The sequence below is a fragment of the Anabrus simplex genome, chromosome 1 (genome assembly GCF_040414725.1).
Source record: "Anabrus simplex isolate iqAnaSimp1 chromosome 1, ASM4041472v1, whole genome shotgun sequence".
Classification (NCBI taxonomy): domain Eukaryota; kingdom Metazoa; phylum Arthropoda; class Insecta; order Orthoptera; family Tettigoniidae; genus Anabrus; species Anabrus simplex.
Window position 1 is genome coordinate 808,819,961 of NC_090265.1, and position 23,288 is coordinate 808,843,248.

General features: G+C 40.7%; 1 protein-coding gene across 6 annotated transcripts; it reads right to left on the bottom strand.

Moving 5' to 3' along the window:
• Positions 1-1,461: 1,461 nt before the first annotated feature.
• On the bottom strand, positions 1,462-22,617 carry LOC137496979 (uncharacterized). Of its 6 annotated transcripts, none has more exons than XM_068225237.1 (4): positions 22,035-22,096; positions 18,105-18,323; positions 8,654-8,910; positions 1,462-1,882 (listed from the first exon to the last, which is right to left on the bottom strand). In XM_068225237.1, the coding sequence occupies exons 1-4, from the start codon at positions 22,035-22,037 to the stop codon at positions 1,879-1,881; spliced, it is 483 nt and encodes a 160-aa protein (XP_068081338.1). In that variant the 5' UTR covers positions 22,038-22,096; the 3' UTR covers positions 1,462-1,878. The 6 variants fall into 6 exon arrangements, 4 of the variants coding, with proteins under 4 accessions (XP_068081338.1, XP_068081337.1, XP_068081335.1 ...); XM_068225236.1 differs by having other exon boundaries at positions 8,634-8,910; XM_068225234.1 differs by lacking the exon at positions 8,654-8,910 and having other exon boundaries at positions 22,035-22,074.
• Positions 22,618-23,288: the final 671 nt, after the last annotated feature.

The window sequence follows — 23,288 nt, forward strand, 5'->3', positions numbered from 1 at the left end:
GTGGGGTTTGATCACACTACCTCCCGAATACTGGGTACTGTTATAGATGTTGATTCGCGTAGGGAATCTGAAATATTTGTTCCGAATGAGTAAATTTATAATACCAATATAAATGGTCTGTTATGGGACATTATAAATTTTCCAGCTAACTCATTCCTGGTTGCCAGCGTTTCACCCCCGTCTCATCAGTTGGTACCTAGCACACCTACCAAGACGCATGGCTAGTAGTGCATACCGTGGAGGCCACTGCGTTGGCTAATTGTAGCCACCGGCAGTGCCAATGTACTATGAGAGACTTTGTCTCATTACCAAAAATTGATGCCTGCTTGGCCATCAGATGATATAGATGTTGATTCGCATAGGGAATCTGAAATATTTGTTCCGAATGAGTAAATTTATAATACTAATATAAATGGTCCGTTACTGGACATTATCAATTTTCCAGCTAACTCATTCCTGGTTGTCAGCGTTTCACCCCCGTGTGCTAGGCTGGGCTCATCAGTTGGTACCTAGCACACCTACCAAGACGCATGGCTAGTAGTGCATACCGTGGAGGCCACTGAGTTGGCTAATTATAGCCACCAGCAGTGACAATGCACTATGAGAGACTGTCTCATTACCAAAAATTGATGCCTGCTTGGCCATCAGATGATATAGATGTTGATTCACATAGGGAATCTGAAATATTTGTTCCGAATTAGTAAATTTATAATACCAATATAAATCGTCCGTTATTGGACATTATAAATTTTCCAGCTAACTCATTCCTGGTTGCCAGCGTTTCGCCCCTGTGTGCTAGGCTGGGCTCATCAGTTGGTACTTAGCACACCCACAAAGACGCATGGCTAGTAGTGAATACCGTGGAGCCCACTACGTTGCCAAGCAGGCGTCAATTTTTGGTAATGAGACAAAATCTCTCATAGTGCATGGCACTGCCGGTGGCTATAATTAGCCAATGCAGTGGCCTCCACGGTATGCACTACTAGCCATGCATCTTGGCAGGTGTGCTAGGTACCAACTGATGAGCCCAGCCTAACACACGGAGGCAAAACGCTGGCAACCAGGAATGAGTTAGTTGGAAAATTTATAATGTCCAATAACGGACCATTTATATTGGTATTATAAATTTACTAATTCGGAACAAATATTTCAGATTCCCTTTACGAATCAACATCTATATCATCTGATGGCCAAACAGGCATCAATTTTTGGCAATGTGACAAAGTCTCTCATAGTGCATTGGCACTGCCGGTGGCTACAATTAGCCAACGCAGTGGCCTCCACGGTATGCACTACTAGCCATGCGTCTTGGTAGGTGTGCTAGGTACCAACTGATGAGCCCAGCCTAGCACACGGGGGGAATAATATATTGTGAAAAATCTCCAAGACTGAGCAATAGTTTCATTAGAACTGTGCTGTTAAGGGGTTGGTTATGTGAATATGAGAACAGATCTGCAAAAATATATATTTCAGGAAGTATTTCTCTTCCTATTTTTCTAATTTATAGACTTCATCTACTTCATGAATACACATCTTGATTTTACCAATACAGCATAAGAAAAACCAAAGAGTGGGGTGATTTTTTATGTACAAATCCACTACCAGTACTTATTTCATTTTACAATTTGCAATGTTCCTCTTGAAATACAACATTCCTTAACAGTTCAATTTTAACCATAGCTTTTTCGGAATAATCATATTTCTTTGAAAGCTCTTTATCACACTTTGCTTCAATTTGTTTTCCAATTGGTGAATGTTTTTCAATAGTAAGAGCCTTCTTGACCCTAGGTCCAACCACACCAAGTTTCTTTTCACCAAGCTTGATAGACTTAGGAGGAGTTCTTTCAGCATCAAGCTTCTGTTGAGTTTCTACAGCGTCTACCTGCAAACAAAACATACCATATTTAGCATTTTACTGGCAACGTTTGCAGCACTTTATTTGTTACTATGGCTGTAGCTTCCTATTGTTATACCACTGACGTGGAATCTGTGTAATACAAGAGACACATTCAAAAATAGGTTGAATAATAACTAACAATAGTAGATTTCAAAAACAAAGTCAACAGAATCATTTCAGGTGAGAATAACAAAATAACAGAATTGAAGTTGATGTTTAGTGCATAGTGGTTGAAGGTTATATTACAAGTATCACTTTCCAGGCATCTATATAATACCTAAATAATAATTAAATATCATACCTTAGAGTATAACAGATCAGAATGGATAAAAATATGTGTATCACAAAATTGATCAGATATCCAGTACATTCAAATTAAGTATCACTTTCTAGAATATACAGGATGATTTCTTCAACCATGTACCTACTCTAGGGATTGATCGCGGAGGAGATACAGAACAAAAATTGTCAAATGATTGTATGTGTGGAAATACATGGTGTCTATGCTAGTGAACATGTATTGAATCATACTTTGTTAGAGTGACTGCAGGTCAATATGAGCTGTACCATGTCACCACAGTTACAGTATGTGTGGTTTCCGCCCAGAGGGTTGTACTGCTCCTCTACATCATGCCCTTGAACCCTCTCCTGCCATAGTCATTGGTACTGTTGTGTCCGTGTCACTTCTCGTGCCGACCCACTGGGTAGTGGATGTGTTACAGCGCTGTTCACACTGGTTCCGCATTTGACACGAGAGCCTCTCAACGTGGTGTTTACTTACGGCAAGGCAAATGGCATCAGTAGGTGGGCAGCACGTTGTAACCGGAGACCTATCCCTGCCAAAAACAGCAGCAGCATTCAATGTTTGTAACAGTGTTTCACCGTTTGTCTGAGGCACATGCGTGGAGGTGCAGGGAAACTGTTCTCAACACATACTGTAACTGGCTGCATGGCACAGCCCGTAATAGACCACCGTTTCTGTAACAAAGAATGATTCAATAAATTGTCCCTAACAAACAAACCATGCATTTCAGGACAAACGATTATTAGACATTTTCTGTTCCGTATCCTGCCCTCAATCAATCCCTAGATATTGTACATGGTCAAAAACCACCCAGTATAGAGAACTACCTAATAGGCCTGCACTACATAAAGAATTTTAGGAATTCTCAGTAAAATACTAATTGTGCTGTAAAATTTTATTACACTCAATTGCTCTTAGCGTTACCCAAGAAGTACCACACAAAGGTCACGATATTTGCTTTTTAGTGTATAGTCCTACTTGACCAGTGCAATACTGCCAGCCACAGTCGATTCTGGGAATTTTCTCTAGAGAGGTAGGCCCCCTTTTCCTACTACGTTACATTCGAGTTTGGGAGATTTATTGCAATGACAGGCATTTATTTCCTACTCCCAGTCAAAATCGATTCTGGGAATTTTTTCTACCTATTCCTACTATGTCACATATGAGTTGGGGAGTTTTTATTATAATGACAGGCATTCATTTTCTACTGCCAGTCAAGTTTGAGATGGGGATTTTTCATCATCATCATGTATTATTATTATTATTATTATCATTATTATTATCATTATTGCATGCCTCCTTGCCTATAATCTGTCAAGATCGAGTTTCAGTGATTTCATTATAATGGCAGGCCCCTTGCCTCCTGCTGGTCATACCCGTCTTGATGAGTTATTATTATGGCATGCCTCTTGCCAACTGCCAGACACAATCGTTTTGGGGAGTTCTCATTATTATGGCATGCTCCTTGCCAAATGCTGGTCACACTCGTTTTGGTGAGACTCATTATAATGGCAGGCCACCTTGCCTACTGCCCACAAAACTCGTTTTGGGGAGTTCTCATTATAATAGCAAGCCATTTGCCTACTGCAGATCACACTTGCTCTGGGGAGTTCTTATTATTATGGCAGGCTCCCTTGCCTACAGACAGCCCTATTTATTTTGGGGAGTTCTCCTTATAATATCCGGCCCATTGTCTACTTCCCGTCACACTCTTTTTGGGGAGTTCTCATTGTTATGACAGGTTTCCTTGCCTACTGCCAATCACAGCTGAATTCTAGTGCAGTTCAAATTAAGCTGTCAAAGAAGGTTGTGGTTGTTGAAGTTAGGTTATTTTATAAAGCTTCCATGTTAACCACATTTTTCACTCGCCCCTGTGGCAGCAGAATCGCAAGGCTGTAGGGAGAAGTTACGCATGTACTGGCTACAAACTATTGGCCATGTGTAAAGCCATCAGTCCTTGAATCCACACCAGCAATTTTTAAAGAATACCTGTGAGCTTTGTTTATTGTCATTGCCAAACATTCTTCAGTGGAAAACTGTAGTCGCTTGAAGGGAAGTTTGCATCCAAGGCTCATATAAGTGTTGAAAGCGATTGCAGTTATTCTCCAACTGACTTGTTAGGTCTAACATGAGAGAAGATTTTCTTTCAGGGTTATCTCCCTTAGCCTTTAGCTTTACCCTGCCACATTTGCAAAGCGGGAGCTTTCTGTTGAATCTATGTGTCATTTCCTACACAATGGCTTCAACAAGCCTCCTAAGGGTGAACTCCTGCCCGTAGCCATTGTTACAACCCTTGGTTCTCAGGTTTGGTAATGGCCGCCCAACCTCGGTGAGTCAGTCGCATGTAGTACTGTGTACGAACGCATACGGTAGCAGGATGTACCTGACCTGACCTACTGACATTCATATTCAGAACGGATATAACAGCATTGCAAGAGAGAAGACATAGGAATGCCTGTGAAAAAGAAATGTGCCAGCGAGACTGGTGAGAAAAGTTCAAATGCAGTATCAGAACTGTACTTGCTGTCTATGACTGTATGACAGATATTTATCCTGGTCCCAGACCAAAAGGGGAGTCCAGCAAGGCAGTAAACTATTCCCATTATTATTTATCACCATCATGGATGACGTAATGAAGAACATCATGAAGACTTCTGGTGAACTAAATGCAATTTCTTTTGCTGATGATTTTATGACCTAGGGACAAACTGGGTAACAAGTACAATTGAGACTTTATGAATGGAAGGTTAAGTTCCAGGAGTTCAGTCTCAAGATGTTCAAACTCATAACATTAGTGATGGCAATAAGCAGAGAGGGACGAAAAGCGAACATCATACTAGGAAACCATCCACTAGAAAGAGCGGAAAGCTTTACATACCTCAGCAGTGTCATATCTTGAGATATAGTAGCCACAAAGAAGGTGGCAAATTGAGTGCAGAAGAGGTTTCACAATTACCAGCAAGTATGAACACTCCTCTGGTATCCCAAAGTACCAACAAAATCAAAACTAGTGATGTTCAATCAATACTTCATACCAAATTAACGAATGCTGTGGTTAGGAAGAGAGCTGGGATTGTTGCATCATTGTTAGATTGTGCCAGCATGTCCAGACTGAGGGGGTTTGGGCATATAATGAGGATGGAGCCAACAAGGACAGCATATGTTAACTTGGAGAAAAATGTGGCAGGAAAACAGATGGTGGAAAGACCAAGAATGCACTGGGTGGACATTGTAAAGATGGACATTGCAGATCGGTGAAGGACACTGGAGGACATCATTAGCAACAGTAAAACAGAATGGAAGAGGCTCTTATAGTAAATTTTCTCTTTCATGAAGTAGGTACCCCAGGTTCTTAGTTGCTGGTAATTCTCCATCATAAAAGTCAAATATTGTTTGGTGTAAAACAAACTCTTCAAAATCATCCAAATTGGCTGTATGCTTCTGAATTAGGTGAATTTTACCCAGTGAACTAAACGTAGCCTCATTCCCTATTTCGACATTCTTTCTGTGTTCGGAAATAATAGTGGACATTGAATGTACACCCACACTGCATGCTTCAGCTGTCAGCTCCCGGTTTGGGGAAAAAACTCGGTTCTCATGCACTTCTGTATTTGAAAAACTTCTTTAAAATGCCATACTTCATATCTTAATGGGTGGTGTGAATAAAAATGAGTCTAAGCGAGTGAGCGTGTGCTCGCTGAGTGCCTGAGCGTCTCCCTGCTGATGTGCCTTCCACTCAGCATTTGGGGTGAATAAAAATGTAGAGCGGAATCACAGCTTACACTCGAGTGTCTGGAGCAGCCACTCAGTGTCACTGATCAAGGTCGTACACGTGCCGTGTATATAACACCTTAGATTGCGATAACACTTCGATGACTTCCGGGTAGTTCAGTGCTTAACTTGGCAGACGACAGTATGGAATTCCAGTCCGCTTTTATCTCCTTTTTAAAGGAACATACTATTACGGGTTTATTTTTGCTAGTGGCTTTACGTCGCATCAACACAGTTAGCAGATTGAGAAAGAAAGAGAATGCTAGTTGCATTACGTCGCACCGACACAGATAGGTCTTATGGCAACGATGGGACAGGAAAGGGCTCGGACTGGGAAGGATGCGGCCGTGGCCTTAATTAAAGTACAGCCCCAGCATTTGCCTGGTGTGAAAATGGGAAATCATGGAAAACCATCTTGAGGGCCACCGACAGTGGGGTTTGATCACACTACCTCCCGAATACTGGGTACTGTTATAGATGTTGATTCGCGTAGGGAATCTGAAATATTTGTTCCGAATGAGTAAATTTATAATACCAATATAAATGGTCTGTTATGGGACATTATAAATTTTCCAGCTAACTCATTCCTGGTTGCCAGCGTTTCACCCCCGTCTCATCAGTTGGTACCTAGCACACCTACCAAGACGCATGGCTAGTAGTGCATACCGTGGAGGCCACTGCGTTGGCTAATTGTAGCCACCGGCAGTGCCAATGTACTATGAGAGACTTTGTCTCATTACCAAAAATTGATGCCTGCTTGGCCATCAGATGATATAGATGTTGATTCGCATAGGGAATCTGAAATATTTGTTCCGAATGAGTAAATTTATAATACCAATATAAATGGTCCGTTACTGGACATTATAAATTTTCCAGCTAACTCATTCCTGGTTGTCAGCGTTTCACCCCCGTGTGCTAGGCTGGGCTCATCAGTTGGTACCTAGCACACCTACCAAGACGCATGGCTAGTAGTGCATACCGTGGAGGCCACTGAGTTGGCTAATTGTAGCCACCAGCAGTGACAATGCACTATGAGAGACTTTGTCTCATTACCAAAAATTGATGCCTGCTTGGCCATCAGATGATATAGATGTTGATTCACATAGGGAATCTGAAATATTTGTTCCGAATTAGTAAATTTATAATACCAATATAAATCGTCCGTTATTGGACATTATAAATTTTCCAGCTAACTCATTCCTGGTTGCCAGCGTTTCGCCCCTGTGTGCTAGGCTGGGCTCATCAGTTGGTACCTAGCACACCCACAAAGACGCATGGCTAGTAGTGCATACCGTGGAGCCCACTACGTTGCCAAGCAGGCGTCAATTTTTGGTAATGAGACAAAATCTCTCATAGTGCATGGCACTGGCGGTGGCTACAATTAGCCAATGCAGTGGCCTCCATGGTATGCACTACTAGCCATGCATCTTGGCAGGTGTGCTAGGTACCAACTGATGAGCCCAGCCTAACACACGGGGGCAAAACGCTGGCAACCAGGAATGAGTTAGTTGGAAAATTTATAATGTCCAATAATGGACCATTTATATTGGTATTATAAATTTACTAATTCGGAACAAATATTTCAGATTCACTATACGAATCAACATCTATATCATCTGATGGCCAAACAGGCATCAATTTTTGGCAATGAGACAAAGTCTCTCATAGTGCATTGGCACTGCTGGTGGCTATAATTAGCCAACGCAGTGGCCTCCACGGTATGCACTACTAGCCATGCATCTTGGCAGGTGTGCAAGGTACCAACTGATGAGCCCAGCCTAACACACGGGGGCAAAACTCTGGCAACCAGGAATGAGTTAGTTGGAAAATTTATAATGTCCAATAACGGACCATTTATATGGGTATTATAAATTTACTAATTCGGAACAAATATTTCAGATTCCCTATACGAATCAACATCTATATCATCTGATGGCCAAACAGGCATCAATTTTTGGCAATGAGACAAAGTCTCTCATAGTGCATTGGCACTGCCGGTGGCTATAATTAGCCAACGCAGTGGCCTCCACGGTATGCACTACTAGCCATGCATCTTGGCAGGTGTGCTAGGTACCAACTGATGAGCCCAGCCTAACACACGGGGGCAAAACGCTGGCAACCAGGAATGAGTTAGTTGGAAAATTTATAATGTCCAATAACGGACCATTTATATGGGTATTATAAATTTACTAATTCGGAACAAATATTTCAGATTCCCTATACGAATCAACATCTATATCATCTGATGGCCAAACAGGCATCGATTTTTGGCAATGAGACAAAGTCTCTCATAGTGCATTGGCACTGCCGGTGGCTACAATTAACCAATGCAGTGGCCTCCACGGTATGCACTACTAGCCATGCGTCTTGGTAGGTGTGCTAGGTACCAACTGATGAGCCCAGCCTAGCACACGGGGGGAATAATATATTGTGAAAAATCTCCTAGACTGAGCAATAGTTTCATTAGAACTGTGCTGTTAAGGGGTTGGTTATGTGAATATGAGAACAGATCTGCAAAAATATATATTTCAGGAAGTATTTCTCTTCCTATTTGTCTAATTTATAGACTTCATCTACTTCATGAATACACATCTTGATTTTACCAATACAGCATAAGAAAAACCAAAGAGTGGGGTGATTTTTTATGTACAAATCCACTACCAGTACTTATTTCATTTTACAATTTGCAATGTTCCTCTTGAAATTCAACATTCCTTAACAGTTCAATTTTAACCATAGCTTTTTTGGAATTCTCATATTTCTTTGAAAGCTCTTTATCACACTTTGCTTCAATTTGTTTTCCAATTGGTGAATGTTTTTCAATAGTAAGAGCCTTCTTGACCCTAGGTCCAACCACACCAAGTTTCTTTTCAGCAAGCTTGATAGACTTAGGAGTTCTTTCAGCATCAAGCTTCTCTTGAGTTTCTACAGCATCTACCTGCAAACAAAACATACAATATTTAGCATTTTACTGGCAACGTTTGCAGCACTTTATTTGTTACTATGGCTGTAGCTTCCTACTGTTATACCACTGACGTGGAATCTGTGTAATACAAGAGACACATTCAAAAATAGGTTGAATAATAACTAACAATAGTAGATTTCAAAAACAAAGTCAACAGAATCATTTCAGGTGAGAATAACAAAATAACAGAATTGAAGTTGATGTTTAGTGCATAGTGGTTGAAGGTTATATTACAAGTATCACTTTCCAGGCATCTATATAATACCTAAATAATAATTAAATATCATACCTTAGAGTATAACAGATCAGAATGGATAATAATATGTGTATCACAAAATTGATCAGATATCCAGTACATTCAAATTAAGTATCACTTTCTAGAATATACAGGATGATTTCTTCAACCGTGTACCTACTCTAGGGATTGATCGCGGAGAGGATACAGAACAAAAATTGTCAATTGATTGTATGTGTGGAAATGCATGGTGTCTATGCTAGTGAACATGTATTGAATCATACTTTGTTAGAGTGACTGCAGGTCAATATGAGCTGTACCATGTCACCACAGTTACAGTATGTGTGGTTTCCGCCCAGAGGGTTGTACTGCTCCTCTACATCATGCTCTTGCACCTTCTCCTGCCATAGTCATTGGTACCGTTGTGTCCGTGTCACTTCTCGTGCCGACCCACTGGGTAGTGGATGTGTTACAGCGCTGTTCACACTGGTTCCGCATTTGACACGAGAGCCTCTCAACGTGGTGTTTACTTACGGCAAGGCAAATGGCATCAGTAGGTGGGCAGCACGTTGTAACCGGAGACCTATCCCTGCCAAAAACAGCAGCAGCATTCAATGTTTGTAACAGTGTTTCACCGTTTGTCTGAGGCACATGCGTGGAGGTGCAGGGAAACTGTTCTCAACACATACTGTAACTGGCTGCATGGCACAGCCCGTAATAGACCACCGTTTCTGTAACAAAGAATGATTCAATAAATTGTCCCTAACAAACAAACCATGCATTTCAGGACAAACGATTATTAGACATTTTCTGTTCCGTATCCTGCCCTCAATCAATCCCTAGATATTGTACATGGTCAAAAACCACCCAGTATAGAGAACTACCTGATAGGCCTGCACTACATAAAGAATTTTAGGAATTCTCAGTAAAATACTAATTGTGCTGTAAAATTTTATTACACTCAATTGCTCTTAGCGTTACCCAAGAAGTACCACACAAAGGTCACGATATTTGCTTTTTAGTGTATAGTCCTACTTGACCAGCGCAATACTGCCAGCCACAGTCGATTCTGGGAATTTTCTCTAGAGAGGTAGGCCCCCTTTTCCTACTACGTTACATTCGAGTTTGGGAGATTTATTGTAATGACAGGCATTTATTTCCTACTCCCAGTCAAAATCGATTCTGGGAATTTTCTTTATTATAATGACAGGCATTCATTTTCTACTGCCAGTCAAGTTTGAGATGGGGATTTTTCATCATCATCATGTATTATTATTATTATTATTATTATTATTATTATTATTATTATTATTATTATTATTATTATTATTATTATTATTATTGCATGCCCCCTTGCCTATAATCTGTCAAGATCGAGTTTCAGTGATTTCATTATAATGGCAGGCCCCTTGCCTCCTGCTGGTCATACCAGTCTTGATGAGTTATTATTATGGCATGCCTCTTGCCAACTGCCAGACACAATCATTTTGGGGAGTTCTCATTATTATGGCATGCTCCTTGCCAAATGCTGGTCACACTCATTTTGGTGAGACTCATTATAATGGCAGGCCACCTTGCCTACTGCCCACAAAACTCGTTTTGGGGAGTTCTCATTATAATAGCAAGCCATTTGCCTACTGCAGATCACACTTGCTCTGGGGAGTTCGTATTGTTATGGCAGGCTCCCTTGCCTACAGACAGCCCTACTTATTTTGGGGAGTTCTCCTTATAATATCCGGCCCATTGTCTACTTCCCGTCACACTCTTTTTGGGGAGTTCTCATTGTTATGACAGGTTTCCTTGCCTACTGCCAATCGCAGCTGAATCTAGTGCAGTTCAAATTAAGCTGTCAAAGAAGGTTGTGGTTGTTGAAGTTAGGTTATTTTATAAAGCTTCCATGTTAACCACATTTTTCACTCGCCCCTGTGGCAGCAGAATCGCAAGGCTGTAGGGAGAAGTTACGCATGTACTGGCTACAAACTATTGGCCATGTGTAAAGCCATCAGTCCTTGAATCCACACCAGCAATTTTTAAAGAATACCTGTGAGCTTTGTTTATTGTCATTGCCAAACATTCTTCAGTGGAAAACTGCAGTCGCTTGAATGGGAAGTTTGCATCCAAGGCTCATATAAGTGTTGAAAGCGATTGCAGTTATTCTCCAACTGACTTGTTAGGTCTAACATGAGAGAAGATTTTCTTTCAGGGTTATCTCCCTTAGCCTTTATCTTTACCCTGCCACATTTGCAAAGCGGGAGCTTTCTGTTGAATTTATGTGTCATTTTCTACACAATGGCTTCAACAAGCCCCCTAAGGGTGAACTCCTGCCCAAAGCCATTGGTTCTCCCTTTGTTCTCAGGTTTGGTAACGGCCGCCCAACCTCGGCGAGTCAGTTGCAGGTAGTACCGTGTACTGTCGCATACGGTAGCTGGATGTACCTGACCTGACCTACTGATGTTCATATTAAGAACGGACATGACAGCATTGCAAGAGAGAAGACATAGGAATGCCTGAGAAAAAGAAATGTGCCAGAGAGACTTGTGAGAAAATTTCAGATGCAGTATGAGAACTATACCAGCTGTGTATGACTGTATGATAGACATTCATTCTGGTTTCAGCCCAAAATGGGAGTCCAGCAAGGCAGTGAACTATTCCCATTATTGTTTGTCACCATCATGGATGACATAATGAAGAACATCAAGAAAGCTTCTGGTGAACTAAATGCAATTGTTTTCGCTGATGATGTTATGATCTAGGGACAAACTGAGAAAGAAGTACAATCGAGACTCAATGAATGGAAGGTTAAGTTCCAGGAGTTCAGTCTCAAGATGTTCAAAGTCATAACATTACTGATGGCAATAAATAGAGAGGGACGACCTGCAAACATCATACAAGGAAACCATTCACTATAAAGAGCAGAAAGCTTTACATACCTCGGCAGTCTCATACCTTGAGATGCAGTAGCCAAAAAAGAGGTGGCAAACTGAGTGCAGAAGAGGTCTCACAATTACCAGCAAGTACAAACACTCCTCTAGTATCTAAAGTACCAACAGAATCAAAGCTAGTTATGTTCAATCAATACTTCATACATATCTTAACCTTTGTTATCAAAACCTGCACCGTCACTAAGAAAGACTAATCACAGCTGCAGGCATCTGAGATGAAGTTCCTTTTGTCCACAATTCAGAAAACCAAACTGGACAAATTAACGAATGCTGTGTTTAAGAAAGCAGCTGGGATTGTTGCATCATTGTTAGATCGTGTCAGCATGTCCAGACTGAGGTGTTTTGGGCATGTAATGAGGATGGAGCCAACAAGGATAGCATATGTTAACTTGGAGAAACATGTGGCAGGAAAATGGATGGTGGAAAGACCAAGAATGCACTGGATGGACATCATAAAGGTGGACATAGCAGATCGGCGAAGGACACGGGAGTAAATCATTAACAACAGTAAAACAGAATGGAAGAGGCCCTTATAGTAAATATTCTCTTTCATTAAGTACACCAAGTTCTTAGGTGCTGGTAATTCTCCAACATTAAAGTCAAATATTGTTTGGTGTAAAACGAACTCTTAAAAATCGTCCAAATTTGTTGTATGTTTCTGACGTGGGTGAATTTTCCCCGGTGATCTAATCATGGCCTTATTCCCTATTTCAACATTCTTTCTGGGATCAGAAAGAATAGTGGACATTGAGTGTACACCCACACTGCGTGCTTCAGCTGTCAGCTCCCGTTTTGGGGGAAATACTCTGTTCTCACGCACTTCTGTATTTGAAAAGCCGTACACACTGTAAATTACACTTCATGTTTTAATGTGTAAAACTTTATGAGTGATACCACCATCCAGTATACGACTGCTACTTGGCTTGCTAAGAGACAATATGAATACAAAACTTCATCTCACTGCACTTCTTCAACTTCTAAAACAGTAACCTGATACCACAATATTTCACCTAAGGAGCTTCTCCAAACCAACTTCTCCAGCATACTGTACTATTACACTATTCCTTCCAAAAGTGGACTTTCAATCAAGTTAGAGTAAACGCGATTACCTGTAACGAGATTAAGTGGATGAATAATTTCATTGTTTGTCACAGAAGTCTGAGATTAACATAACATAAAAAGATATACACTGACTGACAGAGCAAATGCAACACCAAGAAGGAGTGGTCAAAACTTTATGCCAATTGCAGGGTAGACTAACGCCACTGAGGTATGTTCATGATGTGAAATGTGCCGCTGTGCTGCGCACGTAGCGAACGATAAATGGGACAAGGCGTTGGCAAATGGCCCACTTCGTACCGTGATTTCTCAGCCGACAGTCATTGTAGAACGTGTTGTCGTGTGCCACAGGACACGTGTATAGTTAACAATGCCAGGCCGCCGTCAACGGAGGCATTTCCAGCAGACAGACGACTTTACGAGGGGTATGGTGATCGGGCTGAGAAGGGCAGGTTGGTCGCTTCGTCAAATCACAGCCGATACCCATAGGGATGTGTCCACGGTGCAGTGCCTGTGGCGAAGATGGTTGGCGCAGGGACATGTGGCACGTGCGAGGGGTCCAGGCGCAGCCCGAGTGACGTCAGCACGCGAGGATCGGCGCATCCGCCGCCAAGCGGTGGCAGCCCCGCACGCCACGTCAACCGCCATTCTTCAGCATGTGCAAGACACCCTGGCTGTTCCAATATCGACCAGAACAATTTCCCGTCGATTGGTTGAAGGAGGCCTGCACTCCCGGCGTCCGCTCAGAAGACTACCATTGACTCCACAGCATAGACGTGCATGCCTGGCATGGTGCCGGGCTAGAGCGACTTGGATGAGGGAATGGCGGAACGTCGTGTTCTCCGATGAGTCACGCTTCTGTTCTGTCAGTGATAGTCACCGCAGACGAGTGTGGCGTCGGCGTGGAGAAAGGTCAAATCCGGCAGTAACTTTGGAGCGCCCTACCACTAGACAACGCGGCATCATGGTTTGGGGCGCTATTGCATATGATTCCACATCACCTCTAGTGCGTATTCAAGGCACGTTAAATGCCCACCGCTACGTGCAGCATGTGCTGTGGCCGGTGGCACTCCCGTATCTTCAGGGGCTGCCCAATGCTCTGTTTCAGCAGGATAATGCCCGCCCACACACTGCTCGCATCTCCCAACAGGCTCTACGAGGTGTACAGATGCTTCCGTGGCCAGCATACTCTCCGGATCTCTCACCAATCGAACACGTGTGGGATCTCATTGGACGCCGTTTGCAATCTCTGCCCCAGCCTCGTACGGACGACCAACTGTGGCAAATGGTTGACAGAGAATGGAGAACCATCCCTCAGGACACCATCCGCACTCTTATTGACTCTGTACCTCGACGTGTTTCTGCGTGCATCGCCGCTCGCGGTGGTCCTACATCCTACTGAGTCGATGCCGTGCGCATTGTGTAACCTGCATATCGGTTTGAAATAAACATCAATTATTCATCCGTGCCGTCTCTGTTTTTCCCCCAACTTTCATCCTTTTTGAACCACTCCTCCTTGGTGTTGCATTGTCACTGTCAGTTAGTGTATAATCATGATGGCAGTGTAAAGACAGAATGTTTAGAAGACCCAATACTGAGAAAAAAATGATAAATTCATTGGCAATCCCAGCATATGGACATATCGAAGATAAGAGGCAAAAGTCTTCCGATAAAAATCAAACGACCAAAGAAGAAAGGGGCTACAATAATGTGTTAATCTTGCCAAAACTTATGAAACAGACCAGTTTAATATAAATTTGGTGATAACTGCTGACATATTGAAGGTCTGAGTATACAAATTAGAGACCAACCCAAGAAATTTATAAAGAAAAAGAGCTGATCAATTAGAAGGCCTTGAATATTATTAACATGTGTCAGCTGATATCAATTATGCATTCTAATTTCATAATCGATCATCTAAAGATGGAATCCCATTAGGAAGATGGGTGACAGTCTACCCGAGGTTACCTGAGCCGAACCATGACAAGCCTAAATCGCAGAGAACGTCTGCCTTGCCAGCCACCAACCACGAGTATCGCTGTCAGATGCAGAAAATGAACCAGACCTAGGCCATTCCAGGAGCGGATGGAAATAAGATAAGTTTCTTGCATTAAAATATGTAACTTGGTATATAATATATTTGTAGACCATGTATAGTCAAGTGTTGAATTAGTGCCGTTTTAGATCGTCAAAAATAACCTACAAAGAGTTAGACTCTCGTGAGTTATTTCAGTATAGATTGATGCAAAAGGAGTGAGGTAGTCATCCATGAAAATAAGCAAATCCCAGTTAATTAAAAGAGATATACAATCCAAGAAACGTTATGCAATAGCTGAAGACGACGGTCTTATAAGAAGATTCCAAGTAGTAGTATGAAAGGAATGTAGGTGATATATTCTGAGAATGCAAAGAGGTAATACGTTGTTATTGTAAGATAATATGTAGGAACATCTTCAGACAGGATAATGGTATTACGAATTAAAAAGATGTGATCCTATGTTAATAGTATATGAGAATAAGATTAATTGTGCGTTGAGGGAAGTCATTATTTTGAAAAGTTGAGGTTAATAAGTAGAAATATGTGTTGAAATGCATAATTTAAGAGGACATACGTTTATTATAGGAAGGAAATGAAAGATGAATTCAATCAAAGGATATACTACGATGAAATGAAAGAAGAGATGGAAGGTTTAGAGTAATGTACGTAATAATAATAATAATAATAATAATAATAATTGCTTGTGGCTATTTCTAGCCGAGTGCAGCCCTTTTAAAGCAGACCCTCCGATGAGGGTTGGCGGTACCTGCCATGTGTAGGATTTTTTTTTTTCGCATGGCTATATCTAGCTGAGGGCAGCCCTTCTAAGGCAGACCCTTCGATGAGCGTGGGCGGCATCTGTCATGTGTGGGTAACTGTGTGTAATTGTGGTGGAGGATAGTGTTATGTGTGGTGTGTGAGTTGCAGGGATGTTGGGGACTGCATAAACACCCAGCCCCCAGGCCATTGGAATTAACCAATGAAGGTTAAAATCCCCGACCCGGCCGGGAATCGAACCCAGGACCCTCTGAACCGAAGGCCAGTACACTGACCATTCAGCCAACGAGACGGACATGTACGTAATGAATGCAATCTTGGATAGCAATTGCTACAAGTAGAGTAATATTGTATGATATCAAGAATATGCATTATAGTAATGGCAATGTATAGTTTTAACCTTCATGAAGTAGGATGTTAAGTCATGGTCATCTAAGGGTATCCCTACAAAAGCTACTGTTTATTGCACTTGGACATGTAAAGTAGAAATTCTGTTTAATAGCTGCACTCTTTTAAATGAATCATGGCATCATTAGATTATCATTAGAGGATCATTGCTACTGCATATAACAACACATACAGGATTGATATCGTATTAAGTATTCAAGTATGAGTTTTCCCTAAAATTAGTTATTTAACGCGAAATATGATAGTTCTAATTATAATTATTTACGGTTGTATATGACAAGCCAGACTTTATGGTATCTTTACCTTGAACAGGAATGGTAACTGTATGATATAATTGTGAATGACAGAATAGTATTAATTTATTGTCAGCATATATTTGGCTGAAAAAGAGAACAAGAAACTAATTGAAATTCCCGACACAAGTGAAACAAAAAGAAGCAAAGATACTTGAAGAATAAAGTTATTAAGCATTGTGCTTTATTGAACTGTGATATAAGCATGCAAGACTATTTCAGATAACGAAGTATATTACCTTGAGAGAACGTTATTGTAACGAAACTTAATTCTTTGTTACAGGGGAAGATAGCATGTAATAATATGTTTATTTATCAATGTTGTGAATAAGATGAGTTCTAGCCGATTTCAATGATGATAAGCAAAAATAACATAAAATGTAATCATCAACAAATGAATTGAACATACTAGAAGATTATGAAACATTCTATTTTGAATTTTAAATGCATTACATTAATTGTTTCTTCCTACATTTTTTAAATAAATTATATTAAGCTAAAACTAATATGAAATCTTATTTATAGATGAGATTCCTTTTATGTACACCATCCTTGACGCGGGAAGTGGGTAGTACCTAAATCTTTCAGCACCTTCTTTTTTTTCCTCACTCATGTGGGAGAAGCAGTTATTGAAATTATCCGCGTTCAAGGGCAGATGGTATCTCCCGAATGCTTAGTCATAGAATCATAGGGCTTGGAAGGAGAGCTTCAGGATTTTTAGTGCTCAAACACAGCATTACCAAAACAATTGAACTATTGTATAATGAGTTTCCTGCATGGAAAGAAATATAGATATCGAACACAGCTCGCCAGTGTATCCCTTTATTTACCTAGGCAACGTTGCATTTTCCATTGGCTGGCATGGATGGGCGAGCAAACCTGGCTCTGTTGTTCTGCTTTTAGTACAAGAAGATTCTATCAAGAAGAAATTATTCAAAATACATTTATACGTTTATAATAAACATATACCAGGCTCCATCCCTATGCTATGACTGTTATTGCTTCAAGTCCATACGGTCTGAATCCGTGATTAGGTGGTTTGAGTCCCATAAGTTGAAGTGATTTATTTAAAAAAACACCTTTGTTATGACGAGTTAATGGCTCACCTATATTGGAATAATATATTGTGAAAAATCTCCAAGACTGAGCAATAGTTTCATTAGAACTGTGCTGTTAAGGGGTTGGTTATGTGAATATGAGAACAGATCTGCAAAAATATATATTTCAGGAAGTATTTCTCTTCCTATTTGTCTAATTTATAGACCTCATCTACTTCATGAATACGCATCTTGTTTTTACCAATACAACATAAGAAAAACCAAAGAGTGGGGTGATTTTTTATGTACAAATCCACTACCAGTACTTATTTCATTTTACAATTTGCAATGTTCCTCTTGAATTACAACATTCCTTACCGGTTCAATTTTAACCATAGCTTTTTCGGAATTCTCATATTTCTTCGAAAGCTCTTTATCACACTTTGCTTCAATTTGTTTTCCAATTGGTGAATGTTTTTCAATAGTAAGAGCCTTCTTGACCCTAGGTCCAACCGCACCAAGTTTCTTTTCACCAAGCTTGATAGACTTAGGAGTTCTTTCAGCATCAAGCTTCTCTTGAGTTTCTACAGCATCTACCTGCAAACAAAACATACAGTATTTAGCATTTTACTGGCAACGTTTGCAGCACTTTATTTGTTACTATTGCGGTAGCTTCCTGCTGTTATACCACTGACGTGGAATCTGTGCAATACAAACAAAGGTGTGGGCTGCCTAAACCAAGAGACACATTCAAAAATAGGTTGTATAATAACTAACAATTGTAGATTTCAACAAGAAAGTCAACAGAATCATTTCAGGTGTGAATATCAAAATAACAGATTTGAAGTTGATATTTAGTGCAAATGGGCTGAAGGTTATGTTACAAGTATCACTTTCCAGAAACCTATATAATACCCAAATAATAATTAAATATCATACCTTAGAGTAAACAGATCAGAATGAACTATAATGTGTGTATCACAAACTTGATCAGATATCCAGTACATTCAAATTATGTAACACTTTCTAGAATGTACAGGGTGATTTCTTCAACCGTGTACCTACGCTAGGGATTGATCGCGCAGGGTATACAGAACAAAAATGGTCAAATGATTGTATGTATGGAAATGCATGGTGTCCATGCTAGTGAACATGTACTGAATCATACTTTGTTACAGAGACTGCAGGCCAATACACGCTGTACCATGTCACCACAGTTACAGTATGAGTGGTTTCCGCATAGAGGGTTGTACTGCTCCTCTACATCATGCCCTTGCACCCTCTCCTGCCATAGTCATTGGTACCGTTGTGTCCGTGTCACTTCTCGTGCCGACCCACTGGGTAGTGGATGTGTTACAGCGCTGTACACACTGGTTCCGCATTTGACACAAGAGCCTGGCGACGTGGTGTTTCCTTATGGCAAGGCAAATGGCAACATGTGGTGGGCAGCACGTTGTAACCGGAGACCTATCCCTGCCGAACAAGCAGCAGCATTCAATGTTTGCAACAGTGTTTCACCGTTTGTCTGAGGCACATGCGTGGGGGTGCATGGAAACTATTTTCAACACATACTGTAACTGGCTGCATGGTACAGCCCGTAATAGACCACCACTTCTGTAACAAAGAGTGATTCAATAAATTGTCGCTAATAAACTTACCACTCATTTCCGGACAAACGATCATTAGACATTTTCTGCTCCGTATCCCATGCTCAATCAATCCCTAGATATTGTACATGGTGAAAAAAAAAAAGAAAACCTATGGAGAACTACCTGATGTGCTTGCACTACATACAGTATATTAGGAATTCTCAGTAAAATACTAATTGTGCTGTAAGATTTTATTACACTCCATTGCTCTTAGCGTTACCCGAGAAATACCACAGGAAGGTCGCGATATTTGCTTTGTAGTGTTTAGTCTTACATGACCAGTACAATACTGCCAGCCACAGTCGATTCTGGGAGTTTTCTCTAAAGAAGTAGGCCCCCTTTTTCTACCACGTCACATTCGAGTTCGGGTGATTTTATTTTAATGACAGGCACTCCTTTTCCTACTGCCAATCGAAATTGATTCTGGGAGATTTTTCTAGAGGGGCAAGCCCCCATTTCCTACTATGTCACATTCGAGTTGGAGAGATTTTATTATAATGACAGGCATTCATTTACTACTGCCAGTGAAGATTGAGATGAGGATTTTTCATCATCATCATCATCATCATGTATTATTATTATATTTGCATGCCCCCTTGCCTATAATCTGTCAAGATTGAGTTTGGGTGATTTCATTATAATGGCATTGTCCTTACTGCCAGACACATTCGTTTTAGGGAGTTCTCATTATTATGGCATGCCCCCTGCCTAATGCTGGTCACACTCGTTTTGGGGAGACTCATTATTATGGCAGGCCACCTTCCCTACTGCCCATAAAACTCGTTTTGGGGAGTTCTCATTATAACGGCAAAATATTTGCCAACTGCAGATCAAACTTGTTTTGGGGAGTTCTTATTATTATGGCACGCTCCCTTCCCTCAGCCAGCCATACTTGTTTCAGGGAGTTCTCCTTATAATATCCGGCCCCTTGTCTACTTCTTGTCACACGCTTTTTGGGGAGTTCTCATTGTTATGGCAGGTTTCCTTGCCTACAGCCAATCACAACTGAATTCTAGTGAGGTTCAAGTTATGCTGTCAAAGAAGGTGGTGGTTAATGAAGTTAGGTTGTTTTATAAAACTTCCATGTTAACTACATTTTTGTGTTCGCCCCTGTGGCTGCAGAATTGCAAGGCTGTCAAAAGAGATTACACATGAACTGGCTTCATTCTATTGGCCATGTGTAAAACCATCAGTCCTTGAATCCACACCAGCAACTTTTAAACACTGCTTGTGAGCTTTGTTTATTGTCGTTGCCAAGCATTCTTCAGTGGAAAACTGCAGTTGATTGAATAGGAAGCTTGCATCCAAGGCTCGTATAAGTGTTGAAAGCAATTGTAGCTATTCTCTAACTGACTTGTTAGGTCTAACGTGAGCGAAGATATTTTTTCAGGGTTATCTCCCTTAGCCTTTAGCTGTCCCTTGCCACATCTGCAAAGCGGGAGCTTGCTATTGAATTTATGTGTCATTAACTACACAATGGATTCAACAAGCCTCGTAAGGGTGAACTCTTGCCCATAGCCATTGGTTCTCCCTTCGTTCTCAGATTTGGTAAAGGCCGCCCAACCTCGGCGAGTCAGTCGCAGGTAGTACTGTGTACTAACGTATACGGTAGCAGGATGTACCTGACCTGACCTACTGACATTCATATTCAGAACGAATATGACAGCATTGCAAGAGAGAAGACATAGACATAGAGAGACTGGTGAGAAAAGTTCAGATGCAGTATGAGAACTGTACCAGCTGTGTATGACTGTATGATGGATATTTATCCTGGTTCCATACCAAAATGGGAGTCCAGCAAGGCAGTGGACTATTCCCATTATTGTTTATCACCATCATGAATGACATAATGAAGAACATCACGAAAACTTCTGGTGAACTAAATGCAATTGTTTTCGCTGATGTTATGATCTAGGGACAAACTGAGGAACAAGTACAATTGAGACTCAAAGAATGGAAGGTTAAGTTCCAGGAGTTCAGTCTCAAGATGTTCAAAGTCATAACATTACTGATGGCAATAAACAGAGAGGGACGACCAGCAAACATCATACTAGGAAACCATCCACTAGAAAGAGCGGAAATCTTTACATACCACAGCAGTGTCATATCTTGAGATACAGTAGCCACAAAGGTGGTGGTAAATTGAGTGCAGAAGAGGTCTCACAATTACCAGCAAGTACGAACACTCCACTGGTATCCTAAAGTACCAACAAAATCAAAGCTAGTGATGTTCAATCAATACTTCATACCTCTCTTAACCTTTGTTATCGAAACCTGCACCCTCAACTAAGAAAGACTCATCACAGTTGCAGGCATCTGAGATGAAGTTCCTTATGTCCACAATTCAGAAAACCAAACTGGACAAATTAACGAATGCTGTGGTTAGGAAGAGAGCTGGGATTGTTGCATTATTGTTAGATTGTGCCAGCATGTCCAGACTGAGGTGGTTTGGGCATGTAATGAGGATGGAGCCCTTCATTGCCACATTCTACTTCAAGTTTTGTTTCTATGCAAACATCATATGATAAAGAGAAGCATGTAGAGGAAGAGAAGCATAAACAAGAAAAGCATAAAGAAGAAGAAAAGCAAGAAGAGGAAGAGGAGAAGCAAGATATAGTTGAAGAAGAGGATAATGAAGAAGATCTTAGCGATACTTCACCATCTAAGCGTCTTGAGTTTTTAACTACAGATGTTATTGCTGAAACACCTTCAACACAAGATTTGTCTGAGGTTATGATCACTCCAGAGTATCGTAATCAGTTTAGAACTTTCATTCAAGATACCGTACCTATGGATCTCTCTTTACACCTTATATAGAAAAACTCCTTACAGGACAAACTGACACTACCTACGGTATTCGTTACCAAGACGACTGTTTCTGAATAGGAAATTCAAATGTTAAGATTAATAGCAACAAACTTATTGTAAAAGGTGTTACCTATAAACCTACGAAAGGACTTTTGGAACTTCTTTTCTCACGAATACCTGACAAGGATAAAATTTTACCTACAAGATGATCTTAAAAAATATAAAGCAATACGTTTTGCTACTGACGCAACACGACGTAATTACAAGACGATAGTAGCTGTAAATGCAAATAAGATTCGCAAGTATCGAGAGTTTATTTCTAAGCTGTTTCCGACTGCACGAGGTCGTAATGTTATATACAAGCCTTTGTTGCCGAATGTAGACGTTAGATACTGGAATGACCCAAACCAATACCGAATACAATATATCAGACCTTAATGTTACTATCGATTGGGAGGAAAATGGCGACTTCGTGGGCGAGCTTTTGAGACATGTGGTTGGTGTATATCTGTGTTTACATTCTGTTAAAGAGTGTTATTTTGATCGAGTTATTGAAGTATAAAGTATATGTTTGGTAAAATAGTAATCTATAACGGTTTATCAGTATGGTGTTTTGTTAAAAGTTTATTTGATGGTATTTTTAATGTATAATAGTGTTTATATTGCCGTGCTGTAACATAGTACAAAATGGGTCGTTCCTGCTGCGTTCGTGGTTGTAGATCTAATTATACCGTTGCTGAAGCTTTTAAATTCCCTGAAGATAGATCTCTACAGGAGAAATGGATAAGGAATATTCACCGGGAAAATTTGGAAGTCAAATACCAAACTATCGTAGGCTATGTGTGTAACCAAAATTTGTGGTTAGGGAAGATCTCTTTCCAACCGATAATGGTGAGCCTATTCGTTTTTGTTTTCTTATTCAGTCGGAGTAATTTCATGTAAGTTGACGATAAGTATTAGTTTCTATGTAGAATATAAGTGTGTGAGTGTATTTATATGGGTCAGTGGTCACTAAGATCTGTAATTATATGCAGTCATGTGAGAATATGGTTGTTTTGATCGTGTTGTGAACCGGATTTAAATCGAACTATGGCAATGCCTCTCA